Here is a 16,225-nt window from a genome sequence, read left to right as displayed (position 1 = left end):
CCCCACAACTGTTATCAAAACTTTTCTGTAAGATCAAAGATGCTGGAAATGCTAATAATAATCATCAGCTAAAAAGCAGCACTTTAAGAGGTTTCAGGTTATACCACACTTTAGTTCTGAGATGAAAGAGCAGTGACACTGAGAGATGAGACAAGTTGAACAAGTTTAAAACCAAAAGCAATGGACATTTATTCCTCAATTTTTGTGCAAGAGTGTAAAGATGCATTTGAAAGAACCTGGTGGCTAAAGAGCATCAGCTGTGGCCTTCGGGCTGGCCTGGTTTACAATTAGATAAGGAGAAGGGGAGGAAAAAAGGTAACTTGCCTACTTCACATGAACAATGTTTCTGGCAAACACAGTTGTTTACAAGTTTCAAACTACATTTTACTAGAGTCAAGGGAAGACTTCAAAAAAGCCACATACAGTACAATTTAAACTTGGATGAACATCCTGCAAATGTTAGTGCAAAGTAATTATGTAGACTCCAATACAAGATTGTGCTCATGTTTCCCAGGTTTGGTCAATGTTGCTCTTTTACGTTACAATCACAGAGGCTTAACTTACCAAATAGCAATGCTTTTGTGTTCTATGTCCTATATACCAAGGGAATGTCACAAGGTTTTGGTGAAATGCAGCTTAGTTTCATTAATAAAGCAAATTTCTTATTTAGTTTAACAGTCATGTTCCTGGAATGCTGCACATCTAAGTTTTATGGAAATGCTTTTAAGCTTATGCCCCTATCTTGTTCAGTAAAGTTACTCTCAAAATACCCTTTTTACTATGTAAACTGGAATTGTTTCATGATTTTAAAATGCAACCAATATAAATGAAAACATTTCAGGGGTGGGGGAAAATCCACCACTAATTTCAGCTAGAGGAAGTTCTTAAAATCAAGAAGCCTATTCACACAAAGTTGTATGTAATGACTGTAGTAATCAGTTTATTACACAGATTAATCATTCTTAAACGTACAAGCTCCAGAGGAGCGACTGGGTCTTTAAATATACACAAGTATTTCCATCAAATGTATTTTCACCCTTACATCCAGATAGACCTAAGCAGTTAAAAACATAAGAAAAATAAGAGCTATTAGCTATGTATTAACTGAGAAACCACATACAAACCGAAGAATACGGAAGAGAAAAAGAGAGGCTAGAAGGACGAAGGTTGAAGGGGCAGGGAGATGTAAAAGAGTTGGGATCAAAGCCCATCACACTTTATGTACTAATAGCTCCAATCCATTTAAATGTTGACCAGTTAAACTTAGACCTTAAAATACAGGATGTGTGGGTAGAGTTTAATCTGGTTGGTCATAACCTTCACCTAAGATGTAGGTCCTTCAGAACAAAACGAATACAGAAACAGCTTCATGTTCTTCACCTTGCTTTTCATAACTGTTTTGAGTTTAAAAGGATTCCACTTAAAAACAATCTCCTACCGGTCAGTAGAGCTGTTCTTCCCCATCCAAGCTTACACCATACCCACCACCCCTCACCTTGCCGTTATCCAAAACGTAAGTCAGTAATGAAAGCTTTTAGTCTCACACCTAGGTTAGGCCTGGAGAACTGGCTTGTCACACACACACTTCTCTGCTAGGAGGCAATGTTGGTACAGGAGTACAGTATTTCTAGTTTGTTGTTCCAAGTATGTACAACACGCAGCACTGCTGTATCAGGTAAACATGTGCACAGGGGAAGATGAGGCGTGGGCTCATAGAAAGCAGTCAAATGGAAATCAAAAGGACTTTCTCTTTCAGAGTTCCCCTATCTTTATTTGTAGAGGTTATCCAATAATTTCTTTAATTACATCGCATACTTCTGAGTCCATTCCCGAGCTATTCTGTTGTACCTGTATACACAAAGAGAGGCTTGGCTTAACATAAGGTGAGGTGTCAGTAAGCAACAGATTTCATTCATTATCCCAGCTAGCACTTGAGGGTTTAACTTTTAGGAGTGTCAAACAAAGTTATCTTTCTAGCCCATATTTCTAATATGCATTTAATTCAAATTAATGGGATTTAAAATGTGAAATAATTTCCTGTAAATGCTATTTATAGAAGATTCTGATTAAATTTTAGCATTTGTTATTCTACACTTGATCAATCTATTTTTATGAAAGGTCTTTAGCTCTTGATCCATTTATTTGAGGTTCTTGAAACTATGTAATTCTACATTATAGTTCTTGAAACCAAATACCAATAGGGATTAAACTGACAATACTTTCTTCTGTATGTCAATAAACAACTGGTTCTGGCAGAACAATCTGGTTGATGGAACAGATGGGAGCTCACTGCTCCGGAAGAATGTTTTAGTAGTAAAATAAGCAGAGAAAAAGCTCCTATGATTCTTCTATTAGAAAAAGGATGTAGGAAAGGTCTACCAAACATACTAGCACAATGATTTAGAACACGCCTTCCGGTAGACATGAATGCACACAATTCTAGGTATTAGACAAAAATGGTTCTCCAATAAAAAAATATAAGGAATTCACAAATAGTCAGCAAAAAGTATGATCTAATTTTATTCTGAATGCAGCCAGTATTACATAACTACAGATGCTATTCAGACCTAAACAGACAAAACTAAACTAAGAACCAAATGCTGTTAGAATCTCAACTCCTGTGTAGTTCCATTAAAACAAAAAACTATTAAAAAAAAACCCATCAATGACTCTCTAACCCAATAAATTTCAAAACTAATCTCTCTCATTCACTTCTTCCAATAATCTCACTGAATATGCAAATCAAAAAAGGTTAGAACACTTTTAGTTACAACCTCTTTTGATATCTTGACATGCTGCAGTAATTCACAGTACAACTCTAAAATATGTGAACTCTTTGTGAAGTTTTGTTTTAGAAATTTGAGGATTTCTTGTCTTCCAACATTTATTCACTTTCTTTCTTTAGAATTTGCCAAATGGTAGAAAATAAATTCCTTTCTCCCATTAATTTACAAATACTTAAGACATAAAGAAGCCCTGGTAGCACAGCGGTTAAGCGCTCAGCTGCTAACCAAAAGGTCACACATCGAGCTCACCAGCCGTTCCATGGGATAAAGATGTTGCAGTCTGCTTTAGTAAAGATTATAGCCTTGGAAACCCTACCGGGCAGTTCTACTCTGTCCTATAGGGTCACTATGAGTTGGAATTGACTTGATGGCAGTGGGTTTGGTTTTTTTCATACTTAAGACATATTGGATCTTAATGAAAAATGCTTGATGTCAAAAGTCAAGCATAAGATATAACGCTGTTGGAAAAAGTACTATAGAAAAGTTTTTACAGACAGCAAGAATCATATGAAACAATTAGGGATCCTAAGATCAGCACTGTCTACTTATAATACTTGGGACAAATATTCCTTTCTTGTCCCCGGGAGAGTATTTGAGAGCTTCATTTTAAATACCTGGAGCATCTTCAGTCCTTAATTAAGAAAGACTTGAGACACAAACATCCCCACCCAACCAGACACCTTTCTGTCTGGAGGTCATACTTACTTTTCTCTATCTGTTTTGTAGATCCGCGCAATCTCAGGCACTAAAGGATCATCTGGATTGGGATCACACAACAGAGAACAGATGGACAAGAGTACTAGAAAGAAAAAAGTGTATAAATTAATAGAAGATAAAAGCAAAGAGTTGGGAGAACATGAGATACCGAACCTATTTATATTGTAGTACCTAGCAGTTCTGTAGCTTTATAATAACAGTAACCAACCAAGACTTAAAGAAACTTAGGAAGCTAGGCCAGACAGGTGAAGTAACTTACCCAATGTCCCTGGCTAGTGAGTTATGAGAATGGAATTAGAACCTCGGTCTTCCAAATCCTAGACCAGGAATACTTTTCAGAGCCCGTAAAACTGAATTTTTAGAACCCCATGTTCAGGGGTGAATAGCTTCCAAAATTCCAAAGAAAGTACATTATGGAATACTCTTAGTCAGAAATGACAACCATGAAATCCAACAATCACTGCTTTCTCAATGGCAGGTATCACATTCAGATAAAATGAATTTGTTTCATTTTAAGTTGAAAGCAATTAGCACTTGCCCCCCAATGGGGTTGGCCACATACTTTATATATTATAGAGGACACAACATACGATTTAGAATCTCATCTAAGCCATTTCCTCAGTGACAACCTGGAACGTAACAAATTATTACGGCAAATCTCAATCGTATAATTTCCTCTGTTCAAATCTGTTGTTAACTTACATATTCTTTATTGAATGGAAAGAGAGGGCCAATGTCAGTAGCTTCTGACATAATGAAATAAATTCCAATTGTTCTATTCTGATGCTAACAGAACTCAGCTATCTTATTTCTCTCTAATGCTTTTGCAGCAAGAGGCAATGACGCTGACCTATTTACTCCCAAAACATCAAATTCAGCAGAAAAAAGATTTACTTGTTTTCCTATCAAATCAATTCTGTAGAGATCAAGGGCTTCTAAGAGGTGAAGAAAAAGTTAACATGCCCTTTATCATTCAGTTTGGTAACAAAAAAAGCTATTTTCTTGCCTTAAGAGTATATGGAAAATAAAAACATCAGGAAAGATGTTTTCTGACTCTTCATTCCTGTTGCCCACAATTCTGGCAGATGGCATTCCCAAAACATCTTCTCTTCCCATTGTCAGGTGCTATCACCTGATGCTCTCTCTTCAAGCATAGAACATTCTAACAGCAATTAGGAAAGATCTCATGTATTTCCTGAAAATGACAACAGGGAGTTATACTTTAAATATTCATGAAATTGTTGACTATAAAAAGAAGAAATTTATCTAGCCTATCAAATTGGCAAGAGCACAACTGATTCTTCACCTAAAATTAGTAGACAGATTACTAAATTAGTGTTTGTTATAAATTCTCTTTACTTACTCTCCTAAATGCTCTAACAAGGCAACTTCGAAAAAGATTTTTAGTTTTTCTGATTTTCCTTCCAGGAAAGGAAGGGGAGGATGGATATCTAGACATCATAAAAGGATTCTTAGTATACTACATCCAAAAACCAAAATTCGCTGCCGTCAAGTCGATTCTGACGCATAACGACCCTGCAGGACAAAGCAGAACTACCCAAGGAGTGGCTAGTGGGTTTGAACTGCTGACCTTTTGGTTAACAGCAAAACTCTTAACCAAAGCTCCAGTATACTACAAAAAGGCTCCTTTAATTTCTGGAAAATTGATTTTGGCTTATACTTCACTCTCTCTGGGCAAGAGAATAACCAACTCCTATTTCCACAACCTGCATAGGCTCTTCACTGAAGTGACTAGACTTTCAACTATATACATTCTTCATCAGTATAATATGCTCAGAATATATTCATTTTTATTAGTGTCATAACTCATAGTCACTTCCGGTTCTAAAAACAATCTAGTGGCTTTATAGCATACTTATCTGCTTCAAGTTTTCTGTATTTTATGTCCTTAACATATATCTTCAAAGTGGAAGCAATTTTGGATCAAAATTATTACCCTTGAAAACAGACTATTTGTTAAAGGGATCATTAACGTCACACAAAGAATTTCCTAGTCAAGGCCTGTCACAGAGCTGGTTGCCTATACGTATGTTCAATTTAAAAAAAGGAGTCATTAAAATATTAAACCTAGATAAGTTAATACAATCAAATTCAACAAAATGGCACTCCACTTCTTTTTAAAGATATCTATCCAGATAGAACACCACAAGTCAAATAAACTAATAGCCCTTATGATTTAAAATAGCTGAAAAATCAACAATAAGCATGGCGAAAATGGAAAAAAAAAAAAAGAACAAGCCCCTCCCATTCCACTTCTCTGTCCCATTACTAGGTAATTGTATTTCCACTGTTACTTGGTGAAGAGCAATCAAAAGGACCTTCAATAGCCCAGGATATCACAAGAACAACAGATATATGTTCTGTGTAGTACTCCTTAATAAGAGGTGGAGTTGAAATCTGAACATAGGCAGGTGGATCCAGAATCAATATTCTTTACCATGAAACTATGTTGTGTTCTGTCTAAATGTATGCATTAAACAGTAAAATATAAGCACACAGAAAAGGAAAACAAAAACGTTTTCATACATCAAATTTCACCACCCAAATACCAAAACCAACACTATTTCTTTCTAGCTATTTTAACATACTTTTTCACACAGTTCAAGTTACAATGTACACAAATGGTATACCCTGATTTTTTCAAATATAATATTTCTTCATTTTCCACAAAATTTGTAAATAACAACAGTCTATTAAATTGACATGTTAGAACTGATTTACTTCTTCCTCTACTGTTGGATCTGTAAGTAATTTCTAATTTTCAGAAATAACACTGTCACAAATATACTCGCATATAAAGCCTCTTCAGCATTTGGGACTGTTTTTTAGGACAGATGACTGAAACAAGAATTACTGGAGTCAAGAGCAGCCATCTAAGATACTCCACTGGTCTCACCTTGTCTGGAGCAAGGGAGAATGAAGAAAATCAAAGACACAAGGGTCCAAAGGACTAATGGACCACAACGGCTACAGCCTCCACCAGACTGAGTCCAGCACAACCAGATGGTACCCAGTTACCACCACTGACTACTCTTAACAGGGACCACGCTAGAGGGTCCTAGACAGAGCTGGAGAAAAATGCAGAACAAAATTCAAACTCACAAAAAAGACCAGACTTACCGGCCTGAGAGACTGAAGAAAAACCCCAAGAGCATGGCCCCCAGACGCCCTTTTAGCTCAGTAATGAAAAGTCACTCCTGAGGCTCACCTTTCAGCCAAAGATTAGACAGGTCCATAAAATAAAATAAGACTAAAGGAGCACACCAGCCCAGGGACAAGGGCTAGAAGGCAAGAGGGGACAGGAAAGCTGGTAACAGGGAACCAAATGTTGAGAAGGGGGGAGTGTTGACATGTCATGGGGTTGGTAACCAGTGTCACAAAACAGTATGTGTATTAGTTGTTTAATGAGAATCTAGTTTGTTCTGTAAACCTTCATCTAAAGTACAATTAAAAAAAAGAAAATTACTTGGTCATAGGATAGATGAATACATCTTTTAATACATATTCGAAGACTATTTTATAGCAAACAGCTATACAGATCTATATTTCTACCTTTGCATGAGTGCCCATTTCAATATACGTCACCAGCACTTTGTCTCCTTTTTTAAAAGATCTTTGTTAACAAAAAGATGAAAAAGGGAGACTTATTTTAATGTTCACTTTGGGATCTGGGCCCCTCCCCCCCACCCCCGCTGATATGTGTTTTTATTTTAAAAACAAAAAGCATTCATTGCCACTGAGTTGATTTTGACTCATGGGTAACCCATTATTATATCTGCCGTTTATTTCCCGAATTTGTATTTTGACTAACTTTTCCTTTAAACAAATGCTTTTGTTTTTTACAAAGGCACTTCTAATGATCTCTTTTCTTTCATCACTATTCAGATTATAAAGTTGAGATTCGATATTCATTTTTGTTTTCTTCTATAAATTATGGTTTAGTTTTTAATTCACTTGTGATTTCATTTGGACATAATGTTGAGAGGTTGTACCACCTCAAATCAAAATATAAAACAATGGTAATTAACTAACAGCTCAGTCTACTGATAATAAAAAAAATTCCCAACCTACTCATGTAATCAGGTCTCATTTAGAAGAACTATTGGATCTTTCATCACAAACTTAGTAACCAACTTTACACATTTCCAAACACACACACTATACCAAAGATTAAGATGCTCAAATAAAAATTTATATTAATCTGACCACCTTAAAGGATAAGTCTGCTCCTGATGGAAACAGGAACAGATTCAAAAGTGGGTGAATTCTTTAACGGTTTGTATACAAATTCACCTATATTTTGTTTTTTAATTACCTAATATCTGTTTATATAGCACAAGCTTTCCTCTAAAAGGGCCATTTCCTATTCTAGAACTATGTCTATTCTTTCCATTCATGGATCTCAAGGGTGGAAGAGACATAATGTCTTCTATTCAAACCATGCTCTAAAAACATTCATGTCAAGTAGCCACCTTCCAACCTAAGCTTGAATAGCACAATGGACACTGTAGTCATCACATCAAAGAATATCTATGCTTGAAAGTTCAACTCTCTTCAGTTGTCTCAAGGTCTATTCAGAATGAAGGAGGATTGTTACCTCCTCTTAAAAGGTATGAGTAATCTTTTAAAAAATGAATAACCTTAAAAAGACAAAAAAACAAAAAATGTTGCTTCATCTTGGTATCAAATACCCATTCTGTTACCTTTTGAAATAGTTAGTGCTGGAGACCACTGTGACCGTAGAATATCAAGACAAATGCTGCCATTACTGTTAATATTTGGATGGTAAATTCTTGTTGTAAATGCAACCTATAGAAAAAAGAAATACTTTTTGTAAGCTGGTTTATTAGTATCATAAAAAGCACATAAAAAGCAATCACCACATCTCAATTACCTTAGGTGGTTTAAAAGGGTAATCTGTCGGGAAATGAATTGTCAAGAAAAATACTCCACCCTGATAGGGACTGTCATTCTGTTGATGACAAAAAAAGTGGAATTAAAATAGGCGAATTATTGAAACCATTTATTCTGAAATTCATCTGAATACTTACTGGCCCCATTATTGTAGCTTGCCAATGGAACACTGAAAAAGAATAACAAAATCATCATGAAGCAGTATACACACTGTACCTGTACCATACTAACATATTGCTCCCCATATAATCTCAGTTTATTTACGAGCAATTTAATAATGAGTCCTGGGCAGAATGAGAACTCTAAATCAAGTATGAATCTAAAGAAGGAAAAAAATGACTAGAACGGTCTAGAACACTGATAAGGTAGCTCAATGAAATTAAGTACTTGGTTGCTAACGCATCTTGAAAACTCTTGTCAGGGAAACAAACTTCTTGACAAGTCCAAAGTTCGATTTTTAAATGAGCATTTCTTTACCTCAAAGGGTAAAAGCAGAACCAAAAGATTCACTCTTTGATGTGTTATATCATTATCATTACCCCAACACTACAACATACAACATACTCCTTTTATAATGCTAGTAGAGGGGAGACTGGTAAAGTCAAGGTAGGCAATACTCAAATTCGTATTTTTAGTAAAAGCAGTGATTTTTGCAATGAAATAAAATTCCTAAGAGCTCTTGTGTGTCAGTCTTCAGAATTACTGGCCCCTCAACAACTAAAGAAAACATTAGCTGAAAACCCAAGATTGATTACAAACTCTAGGGATAACCTCAGTAAATTATAAACTTGTTTAACAGAGAAATTTTCTCTTCAAACTGCAAAAAATGGCACTTATTTCATTTCTAAGATGGCATCACTAGGTACAGCACAGAGCTCAAAAAGCCAGAGTTTTTGCTTCTAAGGAACCTAACTTAGCACTCAACAGTCATACTAGGATCTGGGCAAAGTAAGGGAAGTTGTCACTGGAATTTGAACAACCCAAAACAGTTAACTCCTGCTACAAGGCAGACATGTGAAGACTAAGAAACCATGTGAAAATCCAATGGAATGTCAGTCAGTCCAAATTCTTCTGACTTTCTGCATATAAAATTGTCCCTATAATTGGTTTGTCCCTCACTGGGACCTGAACCCACATATAGCAAGCAGCCTGTCTATTAGGAATTAAAGGCAAAGGACAGATACTGCTGAGGCGCTCTCTCTCCTTCCTAGATTACCCATCGCCAGTACTCACCTTCTGCCAACCAATTTTTTTATGGATTAAGAAGCTAAGGAGAAAGTTACTTTGAGCCACTAAAATTGGTCCTAGTCTCTTCAGCAAAGGTCTTATAAAAGGTCCCTGAGCCTGGTGGTGCAATGGTTAAGCACTGGGCTAACTGAAAGGTCAGTGATTTGAACCCTCCGGCAGCCTTGCAGGAGAAGGATGTGGCAGTCTGCTTTCTTAAAGATTTACAGCCTTGGAAACCCTATGGGGCAGTTCTAACCTGTCCTATAGGGTCGCTAGGAGTCATTACTGACTCTATGGCAATGGGTTTTGTTTTTAATGTCCTGTTTATAGCGAAAAAGAATCTCACTTGGTTTATAAACATACTGACAACTGGAATAAATAATCCCTAATAACAAGTCTGAAAACATTATTAGGCAAAAGGATGACCCAACTACAAGTCAAGAGACCTGTTTTAAGTCTTGCTCTTCCACTTAATCCTTTTATGTTATTTAATTTTATGCAAATAGGAGGATATAACTACACTTGCATTCCTGTCCAAAGTTGCAAGAGTCAGATAAGGTAATGAGTAACAAGAAAGCACTTAGATAATAAACTATAGAAATACTGAGACATATTAAGAAAATAAGTTAAATTGTCCATTTATCTATTTAAATCTTAATTCTTTCTTTCTAGTCTCTTTAAGGCCAATCCTTTTCCTTGCTTGCTAAAAATACTACCAGGCTTAAGGAGTTATTAAAACCCGTTGCCATCGAGTCAATTCTGACTCATAGTGACCCTACAGGACAGAGTAGAACTGCCCCCATAGTTTCCAAGGAGCATCTGGTGGATTCGAACTGCCGACCTTTTGATTAGCAGCTGCAGTTCTTAACAACTACACCACCAGGGTTTCCTAAGAAGTTATTAGGAAAATTTAAATCAGAACAAATTCTTGGCTAAAGATAAAACTGTTTTTGTAATCATTCCCTGTTCTTCCTACCAACAAAAAACAAAGCATGTTTTATGCCTTATGATTAAAAACTGGATAACCTAGACCAACCAAGAGGCTTGGAGCAGAAAAGCCAAAAAGCTGAAAACTGGAACAGTTAAAATTATGGAAATAATACCTTTCCTAATAGAAGATGAGGAAAGATCAATATTTGCAAGTAATATCGCAATCTCTTTCATATTTGGTACTCCAGGAAGTTGAAGATATTATAAAGAGCTCTTATAAACAACATCAACAGATTACTTCATATATAACCTGTTTGGTTAGTAAGTTGTATCTGTATAATATTCCCCAACATAACTAAATGTATATAAACGACTGGCATTCAAATCTCTGAAGTAAAAACAACACAACTTGTTAATACCCAACTTTGTCTTCACTGTTATAAATAAAGGGTAAAATACCATTACCAGAAAAATGAGTGGAGATACACACATAGGGCTTAAGTCTTTAAAATAGGAGTGACAAGGAAAAGGAAGAAGAAATTGCTAACTTTAAGGCACCAGAGACCAATGATATTTACGTCTAAGTACAATGATTTAGAGTATCAACGACAGAAAGATAAACTAAAAACAAAGTAAGATGAATTTAATTAACTAAAGCATTTAAAGACCCACCACTAAAATCTTTACTTGAGTACTCTGCCACACTGGTTAAATATAAGAATACCTATGGAGTCACTGACTTGGGTATCCCTCTGGAACCCTCCTAAGACTCCTAGCTCTATTAGGCAGAAGTATAAATAAGGAAGAAGGTAGTGAGAGAATATCTAATCTACCTCAAATTATAATGGTTCTGTAAATAGTTCAAGAATTACCAAAGGTTCCAGTTAGAAAGAACTCCAGGAATAGTAACTGTATAAGATATTGCTATATTTTACATAAACATCTATTTTAAAAACCTTTAAGGATCAAACTCAGGAGCTGTTCAAAAAAAAAAAAAACGCATGGTACTGAATTAAAAACTAGTTTGACACAGTCAAAAATCAAACAAAGCTACTACTACCACCTTGGTTTGAGAGGCTGTCAAACCAAATTATGCAAACTGAAAGCTACAATCTGTTTTATGAGAGTTTAAATGTGACTGTCACAGCTCAGTGATTACCCTACAGTACTATGGATGAAACCTTGAGGTTAAAAGGGATAGTAAGAGTATTTGTTACAGTTTGAGACTGAATCTCAGGAGACCTGTATTCGAATGTACAGATCTCTGGGGAGTAGCATTCATCAAGTGTTCAAAACAAAAGAATATGAAGCAGATTATTATATAACTAGTAAGGCTTCATCTTACCTTTTTCTTTCAGGAAGTACACCTCTTCCTGCTTATCAAATCTTTACAGAAAAATGGGGGGAAAGTTTAATGGTACAACAAAATCTGGATATTTTAAAATAAAGTCAAGTCTTCTACCTTTATTCTTACACTAAATATCAGTAACATATGGTGCTGAAGCATTTGAAAGCTAGGCAGCTCAGAAAGTTTCATTTTGGCTGACAGTTTCTTACACTGAAGGTTATACTCTCTGTTTTATAACAAAAGATGATGAAAGTATATTTAGCTATCCAATTACTTTGTGTTTTTAACCTTACGTGGTTTATCATGAAGGCCCGATCAAGATTTTTTTTTAAACAGTAATTTGTCCTCAAATGTTCTCGAACACTCACAACACTGAAGTATAATTCTTATCAGCAAGCAATATGATCAAGCTTAAAGTTACACTGTCTCTAAGGAAGAGACTACTCTCTTTGAGAAAGTAAATACTATGTTGATGGGTTAAGAGTATGACTACAGATACTCAAAAGTTGAATAGGATAACTAGGAATTAGAAGTTAAAGTTTTAAAATATAATTCACATACCATAAAATCCACCCATTTAAAGTGTACAATTCAATGGTTTACATTCACAGACTTGTGCAACCATCACCACAATCAATATAGAACATTTTTATCAGTCCGAAAAGGCAGGCTATACTGATTAGCAGTCACGCCCCATGCCCCCCAAACTCATACGTAACCATTCATCTATATTTTCTCTGTGGATTTGCCTATCCTGGGCATTTCATATAAATGGAAACATGTAATATGTAGTCTTTTGTGAATGGTTTCTTACATGTAACGTTTTTAAGGTTCATTCATGTTGTGCCATGTATTAGTATTTCATTCCTTTTTATTGTCAAATATTTCATTGTATGGATATAACCCCATTTATTTATCCATTTATAAGCTAATGGGTATCTGGGTTGTTCCTACTCTTTGGTTATTATGAATTATATACTTCTGTGAACACCCATGTAGAGATTTTTCTGTGGATATATACTTTTATTTCTCTTGGGTATATACCTAGGAGTGGAACTGCTGAGTCACATGGTAATTCTATTTAACTTTTTGAGAAAATGCCAAACTGTCTTCCACAGCAGCTATACCATTTCACTCTCCCACCGGCAGTGTATGAGAGTCCAATTTCTCCACATCTTCGCTAACACTTGTTATTATTTGTCTTTTTTATTAGTGCCATTCTTGTGGGTATGAAATGATAAACATCTTTTCATATGCTTACTGGCCATTTGTATATCTTTTTTGGAGAAATGTCTATTAAAATCCTTTGTCCATTTTTAAACTGGGTTATTTACCTTTATATTATTTCTATTTATTTTCTGAATACTAAAATTTATTGCAAAAAACTTCTCATTCTGTGGGTTTCTTTTCACTTTCTTCATAGTGTCCTTTGAAATATGTTTTTAATTTTGATGAAGTCCAACTTATCTATTTTTTCTTTTATTGTTTGTGCTTTAGAAGGAGTCTTATTTAATATTCCAGGGTAACAAATTAGTGCTAACTATGATGGACGCACAGTAAAGGCAAATTAGTTTACAAAAGAGAACTTCAAAAATAAAATCTAGTCCCCAGACTCCAAGCACTTTTAATTAGGGTTAAGATTTTTGGCTACTCTCAATTTTGAAAAACTTACCTAAAACAAAACCACTTTTTCATTTGAATGGAAAGACGATACTCATGCATGTGGACCATAAGATATGGTGGAAGGACAAAACTAGAATCAGAAAACCTGAACTTCCAGATCCTCTCACTGGACTCTTCTTTAAAATAGTTTAAAATTTCTTCCTCACTCACTTAAAAGGGTTGTTGCGAGGCTTAAATAAGAACGCTTGAATGGAAGCACTTACACCATTTTCTATGGTTTAAACTCTTTCGTGACTTGTGGAACACAGAGTATCCCACACACTTTTTATATGCCTCTGGAGTTCTTTGGGAGTATACTTTTCCTGCTGAAAGTATTTGCTTCCCTCCAGTGGGGATTTGTGTAATGGTGAAAGGTGAAAGAAATGTTCGTTGAAGTAATAGCTGGGATATTAGGTAAAACCAGAGGTGCCCCATGTACCCAAAAAAAGGGTGCCCTGCAAGCCTGCTACCCAAGACTGGTGGGCCAGATAGGTTCCCACAAATTATGTATTTTCACATAATCTATTTCCCAAAATCTATATTACCAGGCAAAAATTTAAACACACTCACTAACTCAGCATGCATTCCACAACTGAAAATGTACAGTATCAAAAAAAAAAAAAAAAACCCAAAGCAGAAAATAAGTCTTGAAAAGGGTTAAGTACCTGATCTATCCTACTTGATACCAAATACTATAGTTACTCATGTGCTTAATCTTATAATTTACAATATCTATTTTGTCTGTAAAACAATCCTTGTAAAAGGGCCTTACTTTGATTCTTAAGGATTTAGCAAAAACCGTAACATTCTTAATAAAAATAATTTTAAACACACACTTCTATTTTGTTTTAAATTACAAATTTCTCTTACACACTTCTCCGAGTATACTTTTTTTCTATTTGTAAATATTACAATTTTTTGTGAATGAATTTTGTGTCATAAAGCACTCTTATTTCAATATTCTTTTTTTAAAAAGCTAGAAAGGATAGGGAAAAAGCTGTGTTGAGACAAAGTAGAACAAAAAGAAAATTATTACCCAACTTGTGCAACAAGATCATCTGATAAATTATTTTACTCAGGATTAAGCAAATGAATTGGACATTAAAAAAAAAAAAAACTAAATAATTCTATTATGAAAACATTCTGCATCCCACTTTGAAATGTGGCGTCTGGGGTCTTAAATGCTAACAAGTGGCCATCTAAGATGCATTAATTGGTCTCAACCCACCTGGAGCAAAGGAGAATGAAGAACACCAAGGTCACACGACAACTAAGAGCCCAAGAGACAGAAAGGGCCACATGAACCAGAGACCTACATCATCCTGAGACCAGAAGAACTAGTTGGTGCCCGGCCACAATCGATGACTGCCCTGACAAGGAGCACAACAGAGAACCCCTGAGGGAGCAGGAGATCAGTGGGATGCAGACCCCAAATTCTCATAAAAAGACCATACTTAATGGTCTGACCGAGACTAGAGGAATCCCGGCGGTCATGGTCCCCAAACCTTCTGTTGGCACAGGACAGGAACCATCCCCGAAGACAACTCAGCAGACATGAAAGGGACTAGACAGTGGGTAGGAGAGAGATGCTGATGAAGAGTGAGCTAATTATATCAAGTGGACACTTGAGACTGTGTTGGCATCTCCTGTCTGGAGGGGGGATGGGAGGATAGAGAGAGTTGGAAGCTGGCAAAATGGTCACGAAAGGAGAGACTGGAAGGGCTGACTCATTACGGGGAGAGCAAATGGGAGTACAGAGTAAGATGTATATAAACTTATATGTGACAGACTGACTTGATTTGTAAACGTTCACTTGAAGCTCAATAAAAGTTAATAATAATAAAAAAAAAAAACTATACCTGCCTTGTAGTATGAGCCAGTAGAAAGAACAGACACATATATCATATTTACTATTATTTTACTTAAAGGACAACAGGTAAATATTCAAATATTTTACCCCAGGGAAATACCCAAAGGATATAACAGACAAATAATGGACCAGGACAACTACACACAGACAATGTCTGCCAGAAGATGTTCAAGACATAATAAATAACACAGAAGATAATGGGGTATACGCAAGACTGAATCTTTTACAGACAAGTCAGGGTAAACACTGTCTCTTCCCTATAGCATAATTACCTCTTCACACAAAAATAACTTTAAGAGATATATACTCATCTGTCCCAGAGCTCCCCAGAAGCAGACTGTTCTGCTGTTTTACTCCCATCACTCCTGTTAAGTACTTACTATCATCTCCAACAGGACCTGCTGAACACTGTGCTGGGGGGTCCCGTGCCAGGTCATTCAATTCCTTAAGAAAGGAGAGGGAATTTATTAAACATAAATCTAACTTTTATCCATTAACAAAACATGCACTGCTACTAATATTCTGTCCTACCAGTGTAGCGCTTTTAGGAACACTCCTTCAAAGTCAGAGAGAAGTATATTAGTGAATCTTTATCTGAAAGTATTTCAGATTCTTGAATGCACGTGCCTGATTTAAAAAGTGAATCATTTTTGCTTTGTTCAGAGTTTAGTAGGTAAATATGATAAGAAAGGTAAACAGGTATTATATACTAAAGAGCCATAAAAACCATTTTAAAACAAAAATTTATTA

The 16,225-nt window shown here is 35.7% G+C and overlaps 1 protein-coding gene across 2 annotated transcripts in view; it reads right to left on the bottom strand.

Moving 5' to 3' along the window:
• Window positions 1-913: 913 nt before the first annotated feature.
• Window positions 914-16,225, bottom strand: part of UBE2D2 (ubiquitin conjugating enzyme E2 D2) — a 51,776-nt gene continuing 36,464 nt past the window's right edge. Inside the window, exons 2-8 of one of the 2 annotated variants that reach the window (XM_023549573.2) lie at window positions 15,856-15,919; window positions 11,941-11,981; window positions 8,576-8,607; window positions 8,419-8,496; window positions 8,228-8,333; window positions 3,492-3,585; window positions 914-1,848 (exon numbers count right to left, since the gene is read on the bottom strand). In XM_023549573.2, coding sequence (XP_023405341.1) covers window positions 1,803-1,848; window positions 3,492-3,585; window positions 8,228-8,333; window positions 8,419-8,496; window positions 8,576-8,584 — 333 coding nt within the window. In that variant the 5' untranslated portion in view covers window positions 8,585-8,607; window positions 11,941-11,981; window positions 15,856-15,919 and the 3' untranslated portion in view covers window positions 914-1,802. The remainder of the gene's footprint in view (window positions 1,849-3,491; window positions 3,586-8,227; window positions 8,334-8,418; window positions 8,497-8,575; window positions 8,608-11,940; window positions 11,982-15,855; window positions 15,920-16,225) is intronic. The other variant, XM_003404533.4, reaches the window with a different exon arrangement.

The sequence above is a fragment of the Loxodonta africana genome, chromosome 2, assembly GCF_030014295.1.
Source record: "Loxodonta africana isolate mLoxAfr1 chromosome 2, mLoxAfr1.hap2, whole genome shotgun sequence".
Lineage (NCBI taxonomy): Eukaryota > Metazoa > Chordata > Mammalia > Proboscidea > Elephantidae > Loxodonta > Loxodonta africana.
Note: the sequence above shows the minus strand (reverse complement) of the source record. Positions and strands in the feature narration are given on the sequence as shown.